General features: G+C 42.0%; 1 protein-coding gene across 1 annotated transcript in view; it reads right to left on the bottom strand.

Annotated features, from left to right (window-relative positions):
* Window positions 1-19,662, bottom strand: part of CLNK (cytokine dependent hematopoietic cell linker) — a 144,548-nt gene that overhangs the window by 39,326 nt on the left and 85,560 nt on the right. The window contains exons 7-11 of the mRNA XM_045508735.2: window positions 19,176-19,282; window positions 14,190-14,235; window positions 2,321-2,346; window positions 2,089-2,108; window positions 453-563 (exon numbers count right to left, since the gene is read on the bottom strand). Of these exons, the coding sequence (XP_045364691.2) occupies window positions 453-563; window positions 2,089-2,108; window positions 2,321-2,346; window positions 14,190-14,235; window positions 19,176-19,282 (310 nt within the window). The remainder of the gene's footprint in view (window positions 1-452; window positions 564-2,088; window positions 2,109-2,320; window positions 2,347-14,189; window positions 14,236-19,175; window positions 19,283-19,662) is intronic.

Here is a 19,662-nt window from a genome sequence, read left to right as displayed (position 1 = left end):
CCTCACACGCTCGGAGTGGGGCTCTGTCATCAGCAGTTAATACCAGAGGGTTGGCTTTTTCATATTTATTTGTCAAAAAAAATTGCATTTTTGATGAATGGGTTTTCACGCGTGGTTATACCTTTCTCTATCCTGGAGATAGGAAACGGGGGGCTGAGTTGGTCCTCAAACAGTCTGACCTTCCTTTCAGTCCTGGCATTTAATATTTTCTTTAATAACTAATTTATGTCACATGGGAGCCACTCTTCCAATAACTTATTTCATTACAAAGAAGGTGTGTTTTCTGTTAAGGAGTCAGACTACAGGTGCCTGGGACGATTTCCCTCCGGGTGCAGGTGGCTCCCCACCACATTAGGGGACCCGTTCAGAGAGGTGACTGCTTGTCCTTGCCGCCCTCCCCCTGCCCCCCCAGTCCCCTGGTCATCTCACCACCAGTGACAGCCAGCCCTCACCTGGGCCCTCCCTGGGCTTCGGGAAAGGTGTGCTTCTGCGGGAAGGGTGGCCTGCTGCTCGCCGGCTCGGGGGACAGCGGCTGGTACTTCTTTGGAAGAGTGATGGGTGGCCTGTGTGGAAAGTCACAGGGGGAACCTGAGGTTTGTCATGCTGGTGGCCCCTCAGACCCAGAACTCACACCGCCCTGCCCGAATCTACACGCCCCCAGCTCTGGGTTGGAAACATCCCTTCTGGGGGCTCAGTGCTTTACAAGGAGCCTCGGGTGTCAGAATGGTCATTCCTCCGACCAGCCTCGTCCCCGTCCCTGCGCCTTGCTCTCGGGGCTGGTTCTGTCATCTAGAGTGGGACGTAACTTCCTCCAGGGTGTCACAGGTGTATCCACATGCCGTCTGCTGGAGCTTTAGGAGGCTTGGGGTGAAAATATGATTATAGCTTTTCATTTGCCCCAGACTGGAAGACACGAGCTTTTTAATCTCCCCAAAGAAATAGGACAATGCCAGAAAGTCAATGAATGCCTCACTCACTCATATATTCACCCACCACCTCACCCCTCCACAAAGTGTGGGTGGTGGTGGGTGCCGACGGGGCAGAAAGGGGAAAAGAGACACGGTGCTTGACTCAAGATGCTTCCCTCTCGGGGGGCAGAGGGAGGAGTGGTGCGAAGACCCCAGCCAGGCGTAAGCGCTGGGACGGGCGTGCTCACGGGGTCCAAGCAGAACAGTGGAGAGGCTGACTCGCTCAGAGCCGAGCAATCAAGTCTGTTGCTTGATATACGTGTAATATGTGTAATAGTATTTGCATGTATATATATACCATATATAAATATCTGTATTATATATAAATATGTATTTATATGTGTATGTGTTACATATAAATATATTTGTGTGTTTATACATATATAAATTTATATATTATTATATATGCATTATACATTTATACATGTGTTTATTACATGTATTATATCTGATTTATATCTGTATTATATGTCTTATATGTATTTATATGTGTATTATATATAAATATGTACTTATATGTATATATGTATTATATATAAATGCATTTATATATACATATATAAATTTACATATGTCATGCATTTATATATGTATTTGTTACATGTATATGCCTTATATATAAATATGTATTTATACATATATGTTACATATAAATGTATTTATATATATAAATTTATATATAACACACATATTATATATTTACATATGTGTTTATTACATGTATAACATCTGATTTGCATATGTATGATCTATACACATATGTACTTATATAAATCTATACTTCTATGGTTAAGTCCCTGGAAGGCATTTCCCAGGGCCAATACTCTCTGGCAGGTTTCTGTGTTAAAAGGAGGGAGAGATTCTGCACTGAGAGAAAGGAGAGAAACAGGAAGGAACAGGGGAGCAAGGTGTTCCTTAAGGACTGATGAGTGAAGGTCCACTGGACAGATGACTGTGGATGAACGAACTATTAAATGGATGAATGAGGCTTGTTTCATCTTATTCATTGACCAGCTCATAGGAGTTTTTTCCTGTCAGATGTTTATGTTTCTCTTTTTCAAATTCTTGAAGTAATCATTTAAGCATATAGCAAGACAAAATTCTATTTCAAGTGTCTTACCGAGGAGGTGGCACCGGCTTCTGCAAAAGGAAAGAGAATCAGAAATTACACTGATTGTTCTTTGAGCAGAGCTCGTGGTTGACGGTTTTGGGGTTTACAAATAGAAATGACAAATTCCAACCAACCTTCTGGGATTTATTTTTCAAGTGACATCCAAGACGTCACACTGTCCACGTTGCTATGCTTCTAAAGTAAAGAGTGGGTACAAATGCATTTTAATGCTTCTTCTTACCTTGTTTCCCTTTGTGGATTTGTCTCCTAAAATATAAGAAGGAACAGCAGTGAGTTTATAGAAAATGTCATCAAGCTATTTCTACACGTGTTTAAATGGAAACCACTCCTGTTTGAATCGTCTTGTTGCTAATGGCAATTCATATTTGTTGAGATCTTATTAGATACCCAGCACCATGCTAAATGCTTTAGTTTTGTGATCTCCTCTTAAGATTTCTTTTGGGGAAAGATCCAGCTGTCCAAAAACAATATAACAAAACACATACTGTTCTGGATGATTTTAAGGGATCTTTTAGGTCTAAAATAACCACTTCATTGAACAGAATTACCATTCTCCCTGTTTTGTTTCTGTTTTGGAAAACACTTGTTAAACAGGGTAGACTTCTGTGCATGAATCAAACACGGGTGGCAGACGGGAATCGTAGATGTTCCCGGCATCATGAAAACACATACTATGACCCCAGATGTATTTCAACAACAGCAGCGGTCTAGTTAGTGTTAGATCTTCGGCTAGTTCAATGATGTGACTGAAAAACTCATGCCACAGGCTGCTTTCTTAAGGCACGAAATTAGAAAACTAAAAACTAACTTCCCCTCATTTTATTGGGTATTGGCTTTGTCTCAGGGTTCCCTGGGGAACTGTCTTATTGCTTATGCCGATGACTTTCCCTGTGAAGCTAAGTGTCGGGTGTCCAAGCGGTCTTTTCTCACAGGTACCACCATATCTGCTGGGGATCAATTCAATTCACTGGAAAAAAATTCAATAAAAAGATTAAGCACCTGGAATTCAGTAGGAACGCTCCACTGATTGTTTCAGAGACATCTATCCCATTGGCTTCAGTGACTGTCACATTAGAAAAGGACATTTATCTTCCTTTCTCTCACTGACTTATTATGGAGCCTAGAATGTATGTTGGGCATGGATTCATTTTTAACATATTTATTGATGTAGGTATTGGGGAATATAATACTAAAAATAAGGTGCTATTCCCAGGTAAACGTACATTCCAGAGGCAGGAGACAGAAAATAAGGAAACAAGAGTATGTGATGGCCGGTGCTGACAAGTGCTACAAAGGAGACTGAAGTGGGCTGAGTGAAAGATGGGGGGGGGGGACTACTATGTTTTAGGCAGACCCTAGAAGCCCCCTTGGTGGACAAGTGGTGAGAACAGAGGCCTGAAGAAATTGAGGGAGCACACCATGAGAATACCTGGGCAAGAATACCCCTGATAGAACAGCAAGTGCAAAGGCCCTGAGGCCAGATGAGCACCAGGGGGCGCCACTATCTGAGAGGTGGTGGGGTTGGGGGTGCCCAGATCACACAGGGTCTCACAGGCTCTGGTGAGAACTTTGCTTTAACCGTGTGCATCTTTTGATACACTGTCCATGTGTCCTGTGCCTTCATTATAAGGATTTCCCTGCCATCAGTTAGTAGTCCCCCTCATTAAAAAAAAATTCTGTATGATATTATCAGCAGCAGCACGAATCCCGAGGGCTCCAGCCTTATCACATATGCCTACCAGCAGCAGTCTATGCCGGTGTGCTTCCCTTGTTCGTTGCTGAGGTAACTGAAACCCCCACAAACTAAGAGGTAGACATGAACTTCAGGGTGAGAACTCCACAAGTGAGAGAAACTAGACGCGCAGGAGAAGTAACTCATCATTACTGTCATGTAGCTTTGATTGTAATCCAGATTAAATGCAAACAGCTTTTTTTTTTTTTTGAGGAAATAGAGTTCATTTCATAAAGTAACAACAACTCAGACATTTGGGAGAATAGAATAATGGAAGAGGAGATTTGGAGCTGAGTTCCTTAAGTTTGATTGAGTTTTGATTCTGCTACTTACTACAGAAGGATCACGGCAGGTGCTCAATTAAGTATCGATGACATAAACAACTGGATGGAGGAACGGCTGAGTTTTCTCATCTGGGAAACTAAGAAATGGTTACTCACGCTTCATGGGAATTCCTGTGTGTAGTAAACGTGTCAATGCACTTCAGGCATTAAGGCACACCCACTGTTACTGGTAATATTGTCTCATGGACAGTTAGGGGGAAACGGCAGTCTACCCCCGTGATGGGCGACGCAAACATCCCCGAATGCTGTGAAACGTTCGCCGTCACCTAAGACCCAGGCAGCTGTTCTTTGAGGTCTTGCTCATCTTGAAATTCAACGCAGCAGCTTTCACCAGGAGGAGGCGGGCGTGCTCGCCATCTGGTGGCCGCATGTGTCATTAGCACCACCTGCCCAGCCTCTGTCCTCATGTCGCTCTTCCGTCGGAGACAAGATAGATTTCACTTTCGCTGCAAAACGCATTGCTTCTTGGGAGATAAACGGAGTCAGGTGAAAAAGCCTGGCTGTAGAATCTGTTGGACCTGGTTTGACTATTACTTCCATAACTTGTCAGGGTGAGTTTATGAGGAAGTTGTCAACCTCAAAGGGTTCTGTGACATTAAAGCAAAGCTTCCTGGAGAAGAAGGAAGGTGAGACCTGTTTGTGGTGGTGTTTCCGGGTTGGGGTTGAGGGGCCGGTACCAGCTTCCAGGAACTGACTGTTACATTTTCAGGACTTGGCAATACAGGTGTTAAACACAGCCATTACTAAAAAATAAATTGTGTAAATGTACACTTGTATCAAAAACAAAGGTAACACATGCTCAGAACTCACGGCTTCCTAACTCCTCCATCACATTTAAATATGCTCTTGAAGTTATTTACCTCTGTGGTGTCTATGGTGGAAATACTGGAAAATGGTATCTCTTTCCAACTCTTTGTTCAATGATCATGTTGGTAGCTTGGACTCTGCCACAGGGGGAGTATTTATACCATGGAAACTGGCAAAAGCTGCAAATCAGGGTTTGATTTATTGTTTTACTGCTGTCTAGACGCAAAAAAAAAAAAAAAAAAAAGATGGAGACAATGTTGACAAAGCACGTTCAGTTTATAAGGGTGTTGATCTGTGGCCTCTGCCGCTACACCGTGAAAAGGCAGGCTGAGGGAGTGTACTTCCGGTATTGGAAAACCATCATCTGTCTCAGCTAAGAAGTTGTTCATGTCATTATCTCCATTGTCCCCATCATTAGGCTACAGATACAAAAGTTTGCGGAAAAAAATCAGCAAAAACACTGTGAAAATCAGTTGGCTGTATGAAGCTGACGATTAAGACTGTTGTATATTCTATTATTTTAAAATCGTGTGCTACACGTCTTTTTACCAGTAAAATTTATAACTGTGTATGCATACTTTTTTGAGATCCAATATTTTCTTTAATATGTCTGTGGTGGGTAAATTACTTTCTTTTTTTAAATAAAGACTAATTTTTAAAGCAGTTTTAACTTCACAACAGAATTGAAAGGAAGGTACAGAGATTTCCCATTTATTCTCTGGCCCCACACATGCAGAGCCTCCTCCTTTTTATCAACATCCCTTACCAGAATGTTGCGTTTTTCACCAAGGATGAAACTACACTGACACATCATAATCACCCAGAGTCCGTAGTTTACCTAAGGGCTCACTCTTGGTGGTGTACATTCTGTGGGTTTGGACAAATGTGTAATGACCTGAATCCACCATTGTAACATCATACAGAGTGTTTTCACTAAAAATCCTCTGTGCTCTACATAGTCCTCTCTTCCCTCAGATAACACCCTTGGCAATCACTGAACTTTTTACTGCCTCCATAGTTTTGCCTTTTCCAGGATGTCATATAGTTGGAAACATACAGAATGTAGCCTTTTCAGATCAGCTTCTTTTGCTTAGTAATATGCATTTAAGTTTTCCCCACGCATTTTCATGTTTTGATAGTGCATTTCTTTTTAGCACTGAGTAATATTCCACTGTCTGTATGGACTGTAGTTTATGGATCCATTCTGCCACTGAAGGACATCTTGGTTTCTTCCAAGTTTTGGCAATTCTGAATAAAGCTGCCATAATGTCTGTGTGCAGGTTTTTCTGTGACATAAAATTTCAAGTCCTTTTGTAAATAGCAAGGAATGTGGTTGCTGGATCACATGGTAAGACTATGTTTAGTTTTGCAAGAAACTGACAAACTGTCTTCCAAAGTGGCCGTACTATTTTGCATCCCCACCAGCAGTGAATGAGAGTTCCTGTCTCTCCACATCCTCACCAGTGTTTGGTGTTGTCTGTGTTTTGATTTGGGCCATTCTAATAGATGTGTAGTGGTATCTCATTACTGTTCAGTTTGCATTTCCCTGATGACTTATGATGTGGAACATCTCTTCATAGGCTTATTTGCCATCTGTACATCTTCTTTGGTGAGGTGTCTGTTGAGGTCTTTGATGCTTTTTTTTCCCCATTGGGTGGCTTGTTTTCTTACTGTTTAATTTTCAGAGTTCTTCGTATATTTGGAGAATAGCCTTCCACCAGATGTGTCTTTCACAAATAGTCTCTCTCAGTCTGTGGCTTGTCTTCTTATTCTCTTAATATTGTCATTTGCAGAGCCAAAGTCTTTCATTTTAATCAAGTTGGCTTCTCAATTATGTATTTTTCCATCGATCATGCCTTTGTTGTTGTAGCTAAGAAGGCACCACCATACCCAGGGTTATCTAGGTTTTCTACGTAATCTTCTATGACTTTTATAGTTTTGCCTTTTCATTTGGGTCTATGATTCATTTTGAGTTAATTTTTGCAAAGGGTGGAAAGTCTGTATCTACATGTATTTTTTTTGTAGGTGGATGTCCAGTTGTGCCAACGTCATTTGTTGAAAAGGCTATCTTTACTCCACTGTTATCACCTTTGCTTCTTTGCCAAAGGTTAGTTGACTACATGGGGGTCTGTCTCTGGGTCTTCTGTTCTGTTCCACGGATCTATTTGTTAGTCTTTCACCACTACCGCGCTGTGCTGATTATTGTAGCTTTATAGAAAGTCTTGAAGCTGGGTAGCATCTGTTCTCCAACTTTGTTCCCATACATTTTTTTCCAGAGATTTAGAGGTCAAATATTTGCCAGTGCTTGTGATCTGGTTTGGGGGCTACTACTAATGTGCTGTGTGACTTAATACAAGTTGTTTGGCCTCTCTGAGCTCTGGTATCCTCATTGGTGATTTGAATGGTTGGAAAAGAAGACATGTAGGTCCACAAATTTGTTTCTTGATAGAAGGGACAGTGACACAATAGAGTGGTCACAAATGAGATCTTTGAAGTCATTTAAGTTCTAGGTGGCTTCTAACCCTACCTCTATCACTGAGTAATCTTGGGAAAATTATTTAAATGTTCTGGGCTTGTTTCCATGTTTGTAAAATGCAGATAATGAAGTGTAGTTCCTTGGATGGTTAGTATTAAATAAAGTAATACATGCTTTTCCATCAGCTACTATTCAATTTGTGTTAAATATATGCAGTATCTTTTATCTATAAATGAGCATGACAATCAGCACGTTCAGAAACAGGCCATCAGTATAATGTTCTGTAATTAGAGAAACAGACTCTGGACAAAATTGGATAAAACTTGGCCTCAGTCACAGTACTTGTTACGTCTAAGAGTTTTATGGTATATGAAAGCGAACCATTAGGATTCCATGTCCTGATGATTAATTGCACAAGAGTCCAAAGAAGCAACTTATCATCCAAAGGGCTAGTGCCGATTTGACAAGGACTGTTTGGGAAACCTCTCCACGTCTGCTGAAACTTTCAGAAATTAATTACAGCAATAAATTGCTGGAAGTATTCTTTGGCTTGAGTAGGGGAGGGATAAAGTTAGGCAAAGCCAAGGGTGTGGGAGAGGACCTGCTTGTTTTAACAATTCCTCAAATAATATCTGAAAGTGCAATTTCTTAGGAACAGGCACTGGGACAGTTACAGGATGGGCTTTAGTGATGGGTGTGGGACAGCGGCATCTTTCCAGAACATGCCCGGGGAGCCGTCTTTTCTGCTGACCTGGGTGTCCCAGGGAGTGCAGGAGAGGTGGGCAGGCAGGGTGGCGTGAAGGACCAAGACTTCAGGGGTGATGATGAGGGCAGTGGACTGGGTGGCTTTGTGTTTATGAACCATATCCATGGATTCACAGCATGTGAGAGACCACTGGGTCCTACCACATTTCTACAGGTGGGAGACTAAGGGCCAGCGGGGGAGTATCATTTGCCTAAATTCAGGAGCAGCGACAGAGATGGGGCCAGAAGCAACCAGGCTTCTGGACTTGCCCCTTGCATGCTCCGCCTAATGGGAAGGTGTGGCCGAGGGTCACAGGTTTGTCTCCAGGGGGTTCTAAGACCCCTGGCAATGCTTATCTAATATGATTTTAATCAAATGGGCTAAATTTTAGCATAATTGAGTGTTTACTGTGCAGCCACTATGCACTCAGCACAGTGCCACGTGTTTGCTGCAGGGAAAACAACATTTACTAAACTTTGGTCTTTGTGGTTGATAATCACGGGCAGCAGGTCTACTGTGTATGCTTAACACCGAACTAGATGGAGCATGAGGTGCCTTCAGCCTACACGGAGAGGCAGGGCGACTTCCCAGTGTAGGCAGGATGGCAGGGGGTGAAAGAGGGAGGAAAGAATCCTGAAAATCACCAGTTCAGTTCAACATCCTTTTGTCCAGGGTCCGTCATGGATCAGTAACTGTGCTCTAGGATTCGGCTGGTTATCACCTTTAAAATGGACAAGTGTCTTATGATGTAGGTGCATTTCCTCTGTTTTATAGACATGGAAACTTACATTTGGAGAGGTTACGTTCCTTGCAGATTTCAATTTGGAAAGCGGTAGCACTGGGATTAGAACCCAGGGCTCCTGGTTCCCAAGCCCAACATTCATGCAACCACGTTAAAGTTGCTCCTGTGCATCAAAAATAATGTTTAACCTCCCCTGTTTTACACCTCAGTCCAATGTCCTTTGCTCTGTGAATCCTTCTTAGGACACACAATTCTTCCTCTGAGGCAGAATTGATACGTATGCACTTTTTTGAGTTCCCCCAACAGTTAGTATAGACCCAACTCATGGTCTAAGGTCTTATGTGACTCCATCCCCTGGCACAAAATGATTTGAATAAACTGAACCTTCTACTCTGGTAGTTATCATTACAGTGTTGCAGCTGCCTTTTTTAATTCTTCTATTTGTGGCTACTTGATATTGCTCTATGGGAAAGTGTACTAGGGACATTAAAGAGTTGTCAAATGCCTTTCCTTTTCTCTGAATGGTGGTGAGACAAAATACTGTCCCGTAGTGTCATTAATGAGAGATTTTCCAAAGTTGACAACATTAGCTTTGAACTGAATGTTGTACCAATGCCTCTATTGATTTTGAGACAGTGATTGAAATAAATTTAAATCCAAAATGGTAGGAGAGTAATTTTAAATTTACTTCTAATTATTTCTAGGTCTGTGGACTAAAGGTTTTATTTTTGTTAAGGATATAATCTATAGGATGCCAAATTCCATTTTTGCAAAGTTTTGTGTTGCTGTATTCTGCCACTAGGGGGCAATATCATCCATCAATTCATGTTTCTTTGCGCTAAACATTGTACAGTTTGGATGGGTGGGAAATTAGGGAACAGGAGGCGGAGTTTGCAGAAAAAGCTTTAGATACTTGCAAATGTATGAAAATCTTGAAAACATTGCTGCAGTTGACAAAACACTGGATTCTGGTCTAGGCTCTGACTGCTTGCTCTGTGACCTTGAGCGAGCTACTTCTCTTGCTAGGATTCTTTGCATAAAATGAGGGTACTCAACCAGATTAACTCTAAGCTCATCTCTGATTCTAATTTCTTTGACATCTAAATTCGGCTAAAAGCAAACTAGTAGAAAGGCCTTTTGATGGCATTATGTGGAATTCTCTTTTGCTTCTTTTCAAGCAAGCTCGTGTTTCCAGAGACACATGTTCAACCACCTAGGCATAATTCCCTCTTTCTTTTCTTGGCTGGTTTATTGTATTTCGTTATAAATTCATTCTTGTATATGGTGTACTTTTCACCCTAGAGGATATTGGTTTAGAGTTTGTGCTTGGTTCACATGTAAGGCAAAGAGAAACTCATTTTAGCCTCCTTTATTCTCAGCATTAGGATGCTGAGCCACACCATTTTTGACTATTGCAGCTATCCTTATCTGAAAAGAGATGATTTCTTCTGGATCTGTGGCTAATGCTAATGGTTCATCCCAAACAACTTACATCTTATAAATACTTCCACTTTTACCCATTTTTAGGAATGAAAAAAAAAAAAACAACAATATTCAGGGAAGATAAGTTCTCAAACTCTGACAGTTTCCGGATAATGTCAGAATATGATTCCAAGAAAAATAATATGAAATGTACATTAACATAAATCTGTAACTGCTCAACTGGATGAAAAATATCATCATAAAATTCTGCCATGACTGAACCATCCAATATGTTTTTTTTCTATGTCATTTTGTGAGAATGAATAAATTATCTGAGAATGAGTTTGCATCAAAAATACAGAATTTTGTAATAAACACATAAATCATTCAAGCATTTTCCAGCAAGATGCCTGATCCAAAAAAACGGGGGTATTCATATTACCTTCCCCTCTTTCAGTCTCCTTCTTGGTTCAGTGCCTTAGAGTTCTGGGTGGTAATGGAGAACCATCAATTATGGAAGTGTAGGAGAAGAAGACGTAAAGAAAATTACTCTTATTGAAGAAGTTTTGCACACCACCTACAAGCTCAACTTCTGTGAGCCTCACTCTCACTGAGGTCCTCTCTGCAGTTATGACTTCAGTTGACACTGGGGTTGACTTTTGAAAAACAGTCGTATTTTGTCACCATGATACCCATATATCAGCCAACATCGCCTACAAAATTGACTCACTTAACTCTGAAAGATACATTCTTGTGGCACTTCCTGAGGAACTGCTTTTTGTTTTGTTTTGAGCAGCTAATTTCACATAAAAAAGCATGATCCCCTTTTTGCTTAGACTACTGGGAAGCTCAGAAGCAAACCAGTAGCTTCATTTTAATAGAATGTACTGATGTGTGCCTGAGGATCCTGAATTTTATCTTTACCTTAGTCTCACAGTCTATCTAGATGTTTCTTATGATTAAAAAAAAAGTTCTTCTAGTCTACCATGCAAGTTTTTGTTAACTACTCCAAATATTTGTGAGCTGAGGCAAAGTGTAGATAAATACATGTAGAGAAATACAATAAATACAATAAATAGTTGTGATATTGTGATTTATAATAAGAAATATATATTTGGTCTTTAGAGTCTGGTCCAAGCTCTTCAATCCCTTGGAATTTCCCAGATGATGAGAGCTATGCTTGTAACGTCAAGGAAGCGACTTTTGGACCCTACCTAAGAATGGGGGCTGGCCGCCAGTGGAGCCAACCATGTGATTAGAGGGTTGGAACTTACAGGCCCCCACATCTACCCACACCCCCACACCCCAGGGAGTGGAGAGTGGCTTGAGATTGTGCTCAACCACCAATGGTCAATGATTTAATCAGCCATGCCTATGTCCTGAAGCCTCCATAAGAACCTGAAAATTTGGAGTTTGGAGGGCTTCTGGGTTGGTGAGCACATGAAGATTCAGGGAGTGTGGAGGCCCTGTGCCCTCTCCCCATACCTTGCCTTATCTTTCTCTTGCCTCTGGCTGTTTCTGAGTTATATCCTTTTATACTAAGCTGGTCATTTAGTAAGTACAATGTTTCTCTGAGTTCTGTGAGCCACCCTAACAAATTAATCATACCTAAGGAGGGGGTGGTTGGAACCTCCAATCTAGAGCCAGTCTGTCAGAAGCACAGGTGACAATCTGGGTTTGGGATGGCATCTGGGGTGGTGGTCTTGTAGGGCTGAGCCCTTAAGCTGTGGGATCTGATGCTACCTCTGGGTAGATAGTGTCAGAATTGGGTTGGATTATAGGACACCCCGCTGGTGTCTAGAGAATTGCTTGATGGTGGAGGGCAAGCCCCTCACAAGTTGGAATTGGGATTAGAACCATCTTGATAGTCAAACAGTCATATTCTTATATGCAGAACGGGGGTCAAAGAAGATTCTGCAACCAAAGAACTGAAGGAGGATGTCTATAAAAAAGAGAGACTGTGAAACCCACTTCTTGTCCACTTTCTCCCCAGGACTCATTTCTCAATAAATGCCCATGAAGGTTCTGTTATGACCTAGAACATTTCTATGTGAATGATTATGGTCTGATCTGGGATCTCTCTGTGCTTCTGGTCCTTTTCTCTGTCAAGAGGTGTGAAAGTCCTTCCTCTGCATAATTCACGTGGTTCTCGAAGGACTGAAAATACATCAGTTAATGGAGAAGGGCTCTGAATCAAGTGCTGTGTACATACAAGGTCCTGCCATGCATAAGGGCTACGAAGCGCTGATATGAAAGCTCCCCTATGTTGAGGGGCTTAGGGTGGTGGACGGGGAAGTTAGACAGGGACCTGTCAGGTTGTGCAGGATGGAGAGGAGAGATGGGCCAGGGAACAGCTACTGTTTCCTGCCTCTGCTGACTCAGCTGACCTGCGTGGTCATAACCCTGCCCACTTCACACTTACAGAGGAGGAGAGGAGAGCTGCCTTACTTAAGGGCACACAGCCAGGGAGTGGCTGAGCCCGGGCTTTGGCTGCTCTCTTTGCTCCTTCCACCATGTTTCCCTTTGTGGGAATCTTCTCTTTGCCCCTCCAGGTCTGCCCTCCACCTTGTCCACCCTGCTCCACCCCACTCTCGAGCCTGGGGGACCAACCAGCACATGCGGGCTGCCCTGCCTTGTGGTTTCTAGTTGGATTCAGCCATTGGGAAGTCCCAGCAGGAGAGTCGAGGAAGGCTGGAGAGTGAAGTTGGCGTGTTGACTCCCACCCTGTGAGGTCCTCTTGGGCTGGTGGTGCCCCTCAACCAGTGGTCATCGCTCCTCTCAAGGTGGTGTGCTCCTCCTGGTTCTCCTTAGCTGTCCCCTGATCCCTTTGGGTCTTGGGGTGGTGACAGCACTACAACACCATCCGTTGTTTTTCCCCTACACCTCACACTCCTTACTAAATAGTTCCTTTGTACATGAACCTCTTTATTTGGTGGCCTAATTTGGGTATGCCATCTGTTCCCTGTTAGGACCCTAACTATTACACTTTCCATTAAAGAAAAAGTGACATTACTGATACGTTGTAGAATACAGCATCAGACACAGATGATGAATTCGGTATATTTCAGTTATTGGGAAATGTAAGTCATGGGACTGTCATCTTTTCTAACTGGACACTGTAGAGGAGATGGGGCACTGGGGGAACGTGATGAGAGAAGCTATAATGTGTACAATCCAATTAAATTTCTTTGTCTCTCCTCCACGTGTGCTTCCAGCGCTACTGAAATCGATTATTTCCTTTCAGCTTCTTACCTGTCTCTTCATCTCCAAATTGAGTTGCTTTGCCTTAAGCTTTAAAAATCTATTTTCATATTAATTAATCAGAATTTTAAAATTAAATTTCGGGAAATATACACAAAATGTTATGATAACTCACAGAGAAAAAAATGTGACAATGAGTGTGTATATGTCCATGAATAACTGAAAAATTGTGCTGAACACTGGAATTTGAAACAACATTGTAAAATGATTATAAATCAATAAAAAATGTTAAAAAAAATTAAATTTCTGTCTTGCAATTTTACCAGGGGTATGTTTACAGAAGTAACTTAGTTTCATATTTGATGCAACCGGTATGTTTCAAAACACTTTCCCAGAATTGCACAATATGGAATATGACTTTTCACACTCAACTTCTCCATCAGTCAGGTAAGGTGATAAAAGGGCATCAGATGTGAGAGAGTCTTTCTAACATTAGTTGTTTCATGAAGGTTAATTCAATTAATAACCTTGAAGAAAATTTGTGACCACAAGCAAAAAGGCAAGAGGATCTTGGAATATACGAATACACTGATACTGCAGACTTTGTGGTTTGACTTTACCTTTGGCGTGCTGGCTTCTGATGTCCTTGGAGATGGGTTGTTCTGCCTGCAGAAGACAATATGGCAGCATTACCTCTTAAATCGGGACTATACCATCTCGTGACCCCACTCAGTACAGTTAGAGTCCCAGGGATAAAGGCCTGAGTCGCTGGGCTCATCATTCTTAGAGACTGCCCTCAGAAAACATGTGTTAATTTGTGTAAATCCATGTACCGCTGGGCCAGTGATGAGTGTTCAGGTGGAATGTGGCATAAAAATATTTGGTTTGATAGATAAACAAGATTATACTGTATAGCACAGGGAAATATACACAAGATCTTCTGGTAGCTCACAGAGAAAAAAAAATGTGACAATGAATATACATATGTTCATGTATAACTGAAAAATTGTGCTCTACACTGGAATTTGACACAACATTGTAAAATGATTATAAATCAATAAAAAATGTTAAAAAAATTTGGTTTGAGATCCACTCCTGCTTCTTATTGCTGTGAAACTTTGGAAAGGCATTTACTGTATTGTGAGCCTTACACTTTTCATCTTTTTAACAGGGAAAATACTTAGTCAATTCATCGCTTTGACTTATTGTGAAGATCAACATATATGATCAAGGGCATAAAGCGAACAAGCAGGCAGATCAGAGTGTGGCCTCGTGGGATGCCCGTGTGGGGACTGCACCTCCACCACATTCCAGCTATGAGAACGTGGTCACTTAACCTTCTGAGCCTCTGTCTCCTCATCTGTGAAATGCAGGGAACAAAAGTACTGAGACCTCATGAGGGCGGGAGGTGACACACGCAGTAAGACACGCAGTGTGCCTGGAACAGGAAATGACACTGTGCAAGCTGAATAACCGTCCCCTGTCATTACTCATTGTATTAAAGGCACTGCTGGACTATTAAGGGTGGGCTGTTTGATCGTTCCACATGAGGGTGAAGAAGATGATGGAGACGTTGTAATGATGCTCTATGCCTTTGAAAGCCTTTACGCCTAGGTCAGTCTTGGGGTCCATGATGGTTAATTTTATGTGTCAGACTGACAAGGTCACAGGGTGTCCAGCTATTTGGTTCAACATTATTTCTGGGTGTGTGTGTGTGAAAGTGATTCTAGCTGAGATGAGAATTTGAAGGAACAGACTGAGCAAAGCGTATTGCCCTCCCCAGTGTGAGTGGGCACCACTCAGTCCATTGAGGGTCTGAATAGAATCAAAAGGCAGAGGAGAGGAGATCTGATCTCTCTGCCTGACTGTTGACCAGGAATGTTGGTCTTATCCTGCCTTCGATGGACTGACATTTACATCACTGGTTCTCTTGGTTCTCAGGCCTCTGGACTCAGGCTGGAACTCACACGGTTGCCTTTCCTGGGTCTCCAGCTTTCAGATGGCTGATGATGGGACTGAGATGGAGATGATCACTATTTATATGTATATCTATATATGTCTATCTTCACATATCTCTATATGTCTCCATCATATCTATCTTATCTATCTATCTGTCTGTCTGTCTATCTATCTATCTACCCATCCATCCATCTGTCTGTCATCACCTCTGTTTTTAGAGAGCCCTGACTAATGCAGAGTCTTTGTGCTGCTCTTTATTGGCACCAAGTTGAGCTGGCCTAGGTGGGTGGAGAGGAAGGGCCACTAAACCCCTTGTTACCGCTTATGCCCTGATGTTCAACGTCCACTTCTTTTCCTCTGTGGAATACTGAACCACTGTATTTATGCCTGGAAAGGGCGTGGCTCTTCTGCGGGTCAATCTAGTCAAGAGTTGAGTCCACTCTTGGATTTTGTTGTTGCTCTGGCTTTCTTCATCACACCATCAGCTTCCAGTTCCTCCAGGGTGACCCTGTAGAGGCTGGTGTGCTGGAGGGTTTTTACAAAGTTTCTGTTGCATCCTCACCTTTCAGCTTCCTTGTGCACCTGCCCCACAGAGGCAGCCTCTCTCAATGCCCTTGCCCAGCTCCTATTGCTGGCCTGGAAAAGGAGAGGTTCTTGATTGTCTCTGTCTCTGGAGGACCCTGCATGATGAGGGTGTCAGGGCAGGACTTCCTTAGTGTTCTTGCTTTTTTCCCCTTTGGTGGCCAAATTCCATTTTGTGTCTTTGGGTATTAGCCCCATTTGGATCTTTTGCATGAGAGTTTCTTTGCAGTGCCTCTTCCCCAGAGGGAGGTGCCCTCTGATGGCATGAGTATAGGATCCCCAGCCTAGGAATATTTCCCGCCCCTCCCAAGGGCTACTCTCTCCCTCTATCAAACATATATTTATTAGTGCCTACTGTATACCTGCATCAATGCTAGATTATGAGGGACCAAAGAGGAATAAGAGCTTGGATGCTAAAGGGAGAATCCAACATGCATGCAGGTCTGAGTTCACAACATACTGTAATACAGGTTCAATTAAAAGGCAAGTTTTTCAATCTTAGCACCGTTGAGAGTTGGGGCTGTATAATCCTTTGCTGTTGTGGGGGCTGCCCTGTGCTTTTGCAGTATTCCTAGTGGCATCCCTGCCCTCCACCCAGTAGATGTCAGTAGCACTCCCCCAGTCCTGACCAAAAATGTCTCCAGGCATTGCCAAATGAATGCTCGGGGGCAAAATGGTCCTGGATGAGAGCCACTGATTATAAAGCAATGTGTTATTGGTGTCAAAGACTGCTTTGTATTGCTTCTTCCAGAAGACTTCTCAAAAGTCTCTGTCTAGGCTCAGAGACACAGCTCCCTGCTCTCTGTAACTTGTGTTACCTTTGTCTTAGCATCTTGTCTGACATCATTGAAACTGCCAATTCAGGCCACCACCTCCTCTGTTAGACTGTGGGCCCTGGCTCAGTCTTTATCCTCATGGTTGAGCAGAATACTTTGTATATAACAAGTGCCCAATAAATGACAAGCTGGGTAATGGTTTGGTGGTTTAAGACAGTTGTAACCAGCCTACAGAGTCGACATGGGAACTGGCTCCTGTAAGGACTCTCTCTCTTTTTTTAATTGAAGTGCAGTCAGTTACAAGGTGTCAGTTTCTGGTGTACAGCACAGTGTCCCAGTCATGCATATACATACATATATTCATTTTCATATTCTTTTTCATTAAAGATTGTTACAAGATATTGAAGATAGTTCCCTGTGCCATACAGAAGATATTTCTTTTTTCAAATCTATTTATATATATAGTCCAACTCGTATTTCTTGAATGAATTTGTTGACTGAATGGTTAAAGTGTTTAGCTGGGTGTCTATGAGGAAATGTTCAATATTTCATGCCTCATCTTGGTCTCCCAATCTCTATCGGCTGTGTTCTGTGTGAATGGCATTGCTTGGTAAAAATTGTTGTTTTTCTCTTCTTGTCAATATTTAACAGAAGCCCTGGAGTTAAATAGGTAAACAATGTGAACAGCTAATGCACAAGGAAGAATGTGCTATAAATATTCAAAAGCATGTTCACACTCACTAATAAATGTGATACAAGTTTTAAAACAAGAACAGTGAAATCCCTTTTTAAAAAAATTATGATTAAAAAAGTAATAGCCAGTTTTGGTGAGAATTCTGTGAGGTGGAAATTCCAATGTAAGGCTTCCAGGAGGGTAAATTGAAATGATTTTTCAGAAAGAAATTTTACTGCATGTACCCAAAGCCTTTCAAATGTTTTCACTAAATTGTTACATAAAATAATTAAAAATCTTACAATGGGGAAAGCTATATCTATGAAGATCATGCTTATTAATGCTTGCTTATCATATGGGAAATAGTTTTATGACCAGAACGTAATGTTAAAAGAAAGGACTCCCTTCCGTGAAGTGTATCTGCACAGAAAACATCAATATGAAATGCACCAAAGTGTTATTTATAACTGATAGTCCTGCCACCCCAGGGGCGATTAATTTGCATTTTATGCATTTCTGCATTAAGAAAATTAACGATTAGCAAAAGTATTATTAAAAACAAAATCCTATATCTGTTTAGAGCATTTTCATTTACAAGATAGCTTTATAAGATTATCTTTTGTGGTCTCCAAACAGCTTTTTCAAGTAGGCATGGCAGGGACTTTTATTCGTGTTTTGTATATGGGTTTACAAAGAGGCTCAGAGAGGTTGTGTGACTTACAGTTGTCCCTTGGTATCGGTAGGGGATACCAAAATCTTGTGAATACCAACATCCATGGATGCTCAAGTCTTTCATATGAAATGACATAGTATTTGCAAATAACCTACACATGTCCTCCTGTATGCAGTTGACCATTCAACAACACGGGTTTGAACTGGGTGGGTCCATTTATAACGAGATTTTTTTTCACTAAGTACATATGATGGTACTACACAATCCTCAGTTGAATGAATCTATGGATGTGGAATGGCACATGTGGAGGGGTGATGTAAAGTTGTGTGCAGATTTTCAGCTGCCCAGAGGGTCGGGCCCCGAACCCTGGGGTTGTTCAAGGGCCAGCTGCACTTTGAATCATCTCTAGATTACTTATAACACCTAATACAATGTAAATGCTATGTAAATAGTTGTAAATACTAAATAGTTGCTGGCATACAGAAAATTCAAGTTTTGCGTTTTCGAAATTTCTGGAAATTTTTTTTTTTTTTCAAATTCTTGTGTGGTTGAATCTGCAGATGGGGAACTGGCAGATATGGAGGGCTGACTATATGAATCACCACACAAGTAGCAGTTGGAATCATCGGTCCTAAAATCTGGGCAAAATGATATGTTATTATTCAAAAGATTAGAGTCTAAACTCTGCTTCTGGAAAACAAGATGAGCATTAGATGAGATGCAGGTGAAACTCCTTAGCCTGGTGCCTGGCTCACAGAAAGTCTTCAACAAATATTAGTTTTCCTTCCATCTAGGGGCTCATTCTACAGGACCATGATGCCACCAGTGACCCCCTGCACCTCACTGAGCTTGACCTGCTCATCACCTAACAGTACGCCTCGGGAAGGACAGATGGGAAACTCCTGGGTGCCAGGAAGTGCCCTACACCTGTTCGGTTACTCACTTCTTCCAGCCTCATCCACTTGTTCCAGGTTTGCCCGTCTGTGGGGATAGAGGTCTTGGCATCTAAGGAAAGGGGCGTGTCCATCACATCCTTGAAAAAGCGTGTGTCTGTGAGAAGAGAAAAAGAATTTAAAGTCATACGTTACATGGACTCACGATTTACAAAATACTCACAGAACTACAAATTCACTGAATCATCACAATGTAGGTATGAGGCAAGGAATTCTACTTCCACGTAAGAGAGGAAGAGACTGAGGCTCAAAGAGGAGACATCACTCCTTTGGGTCCATGGGCGTCAAAGCCAAAGTCTGGACCTGAACATTCTTCATTCTCTTATCACTTGGGGAAATCTACTCATCCTTCAAGGCATGGGCTGTGTCATGCCCTTTGAAAATCATCCTGGTCCCACCCACCTGCACACCACCCCGGCACCCCTTTCTATATTATACCCTTAACATATTGTGTCACAGTTATCTGTTTATGCTTGT

This window comes from Camelus bactrianus, chromosome 2 (assembly GCF_048773025.1).
Source record: "Camelus bactrianus isolate YW-2024 breed Bactrian camel chromosome 2, ASM4877302v1, whole genome shotgun sequence".
Lineage (NCBI taxonomy): Eukaryota > Metazoa > Chordata > Mammalia > Artiodactyla > Camelidae > Camelus > Camelus bactrianus.
Note: the sequence above shows the minus strand (reverse complement) of the source record. Positions and strands in the feature narration are given on the sequence as shown.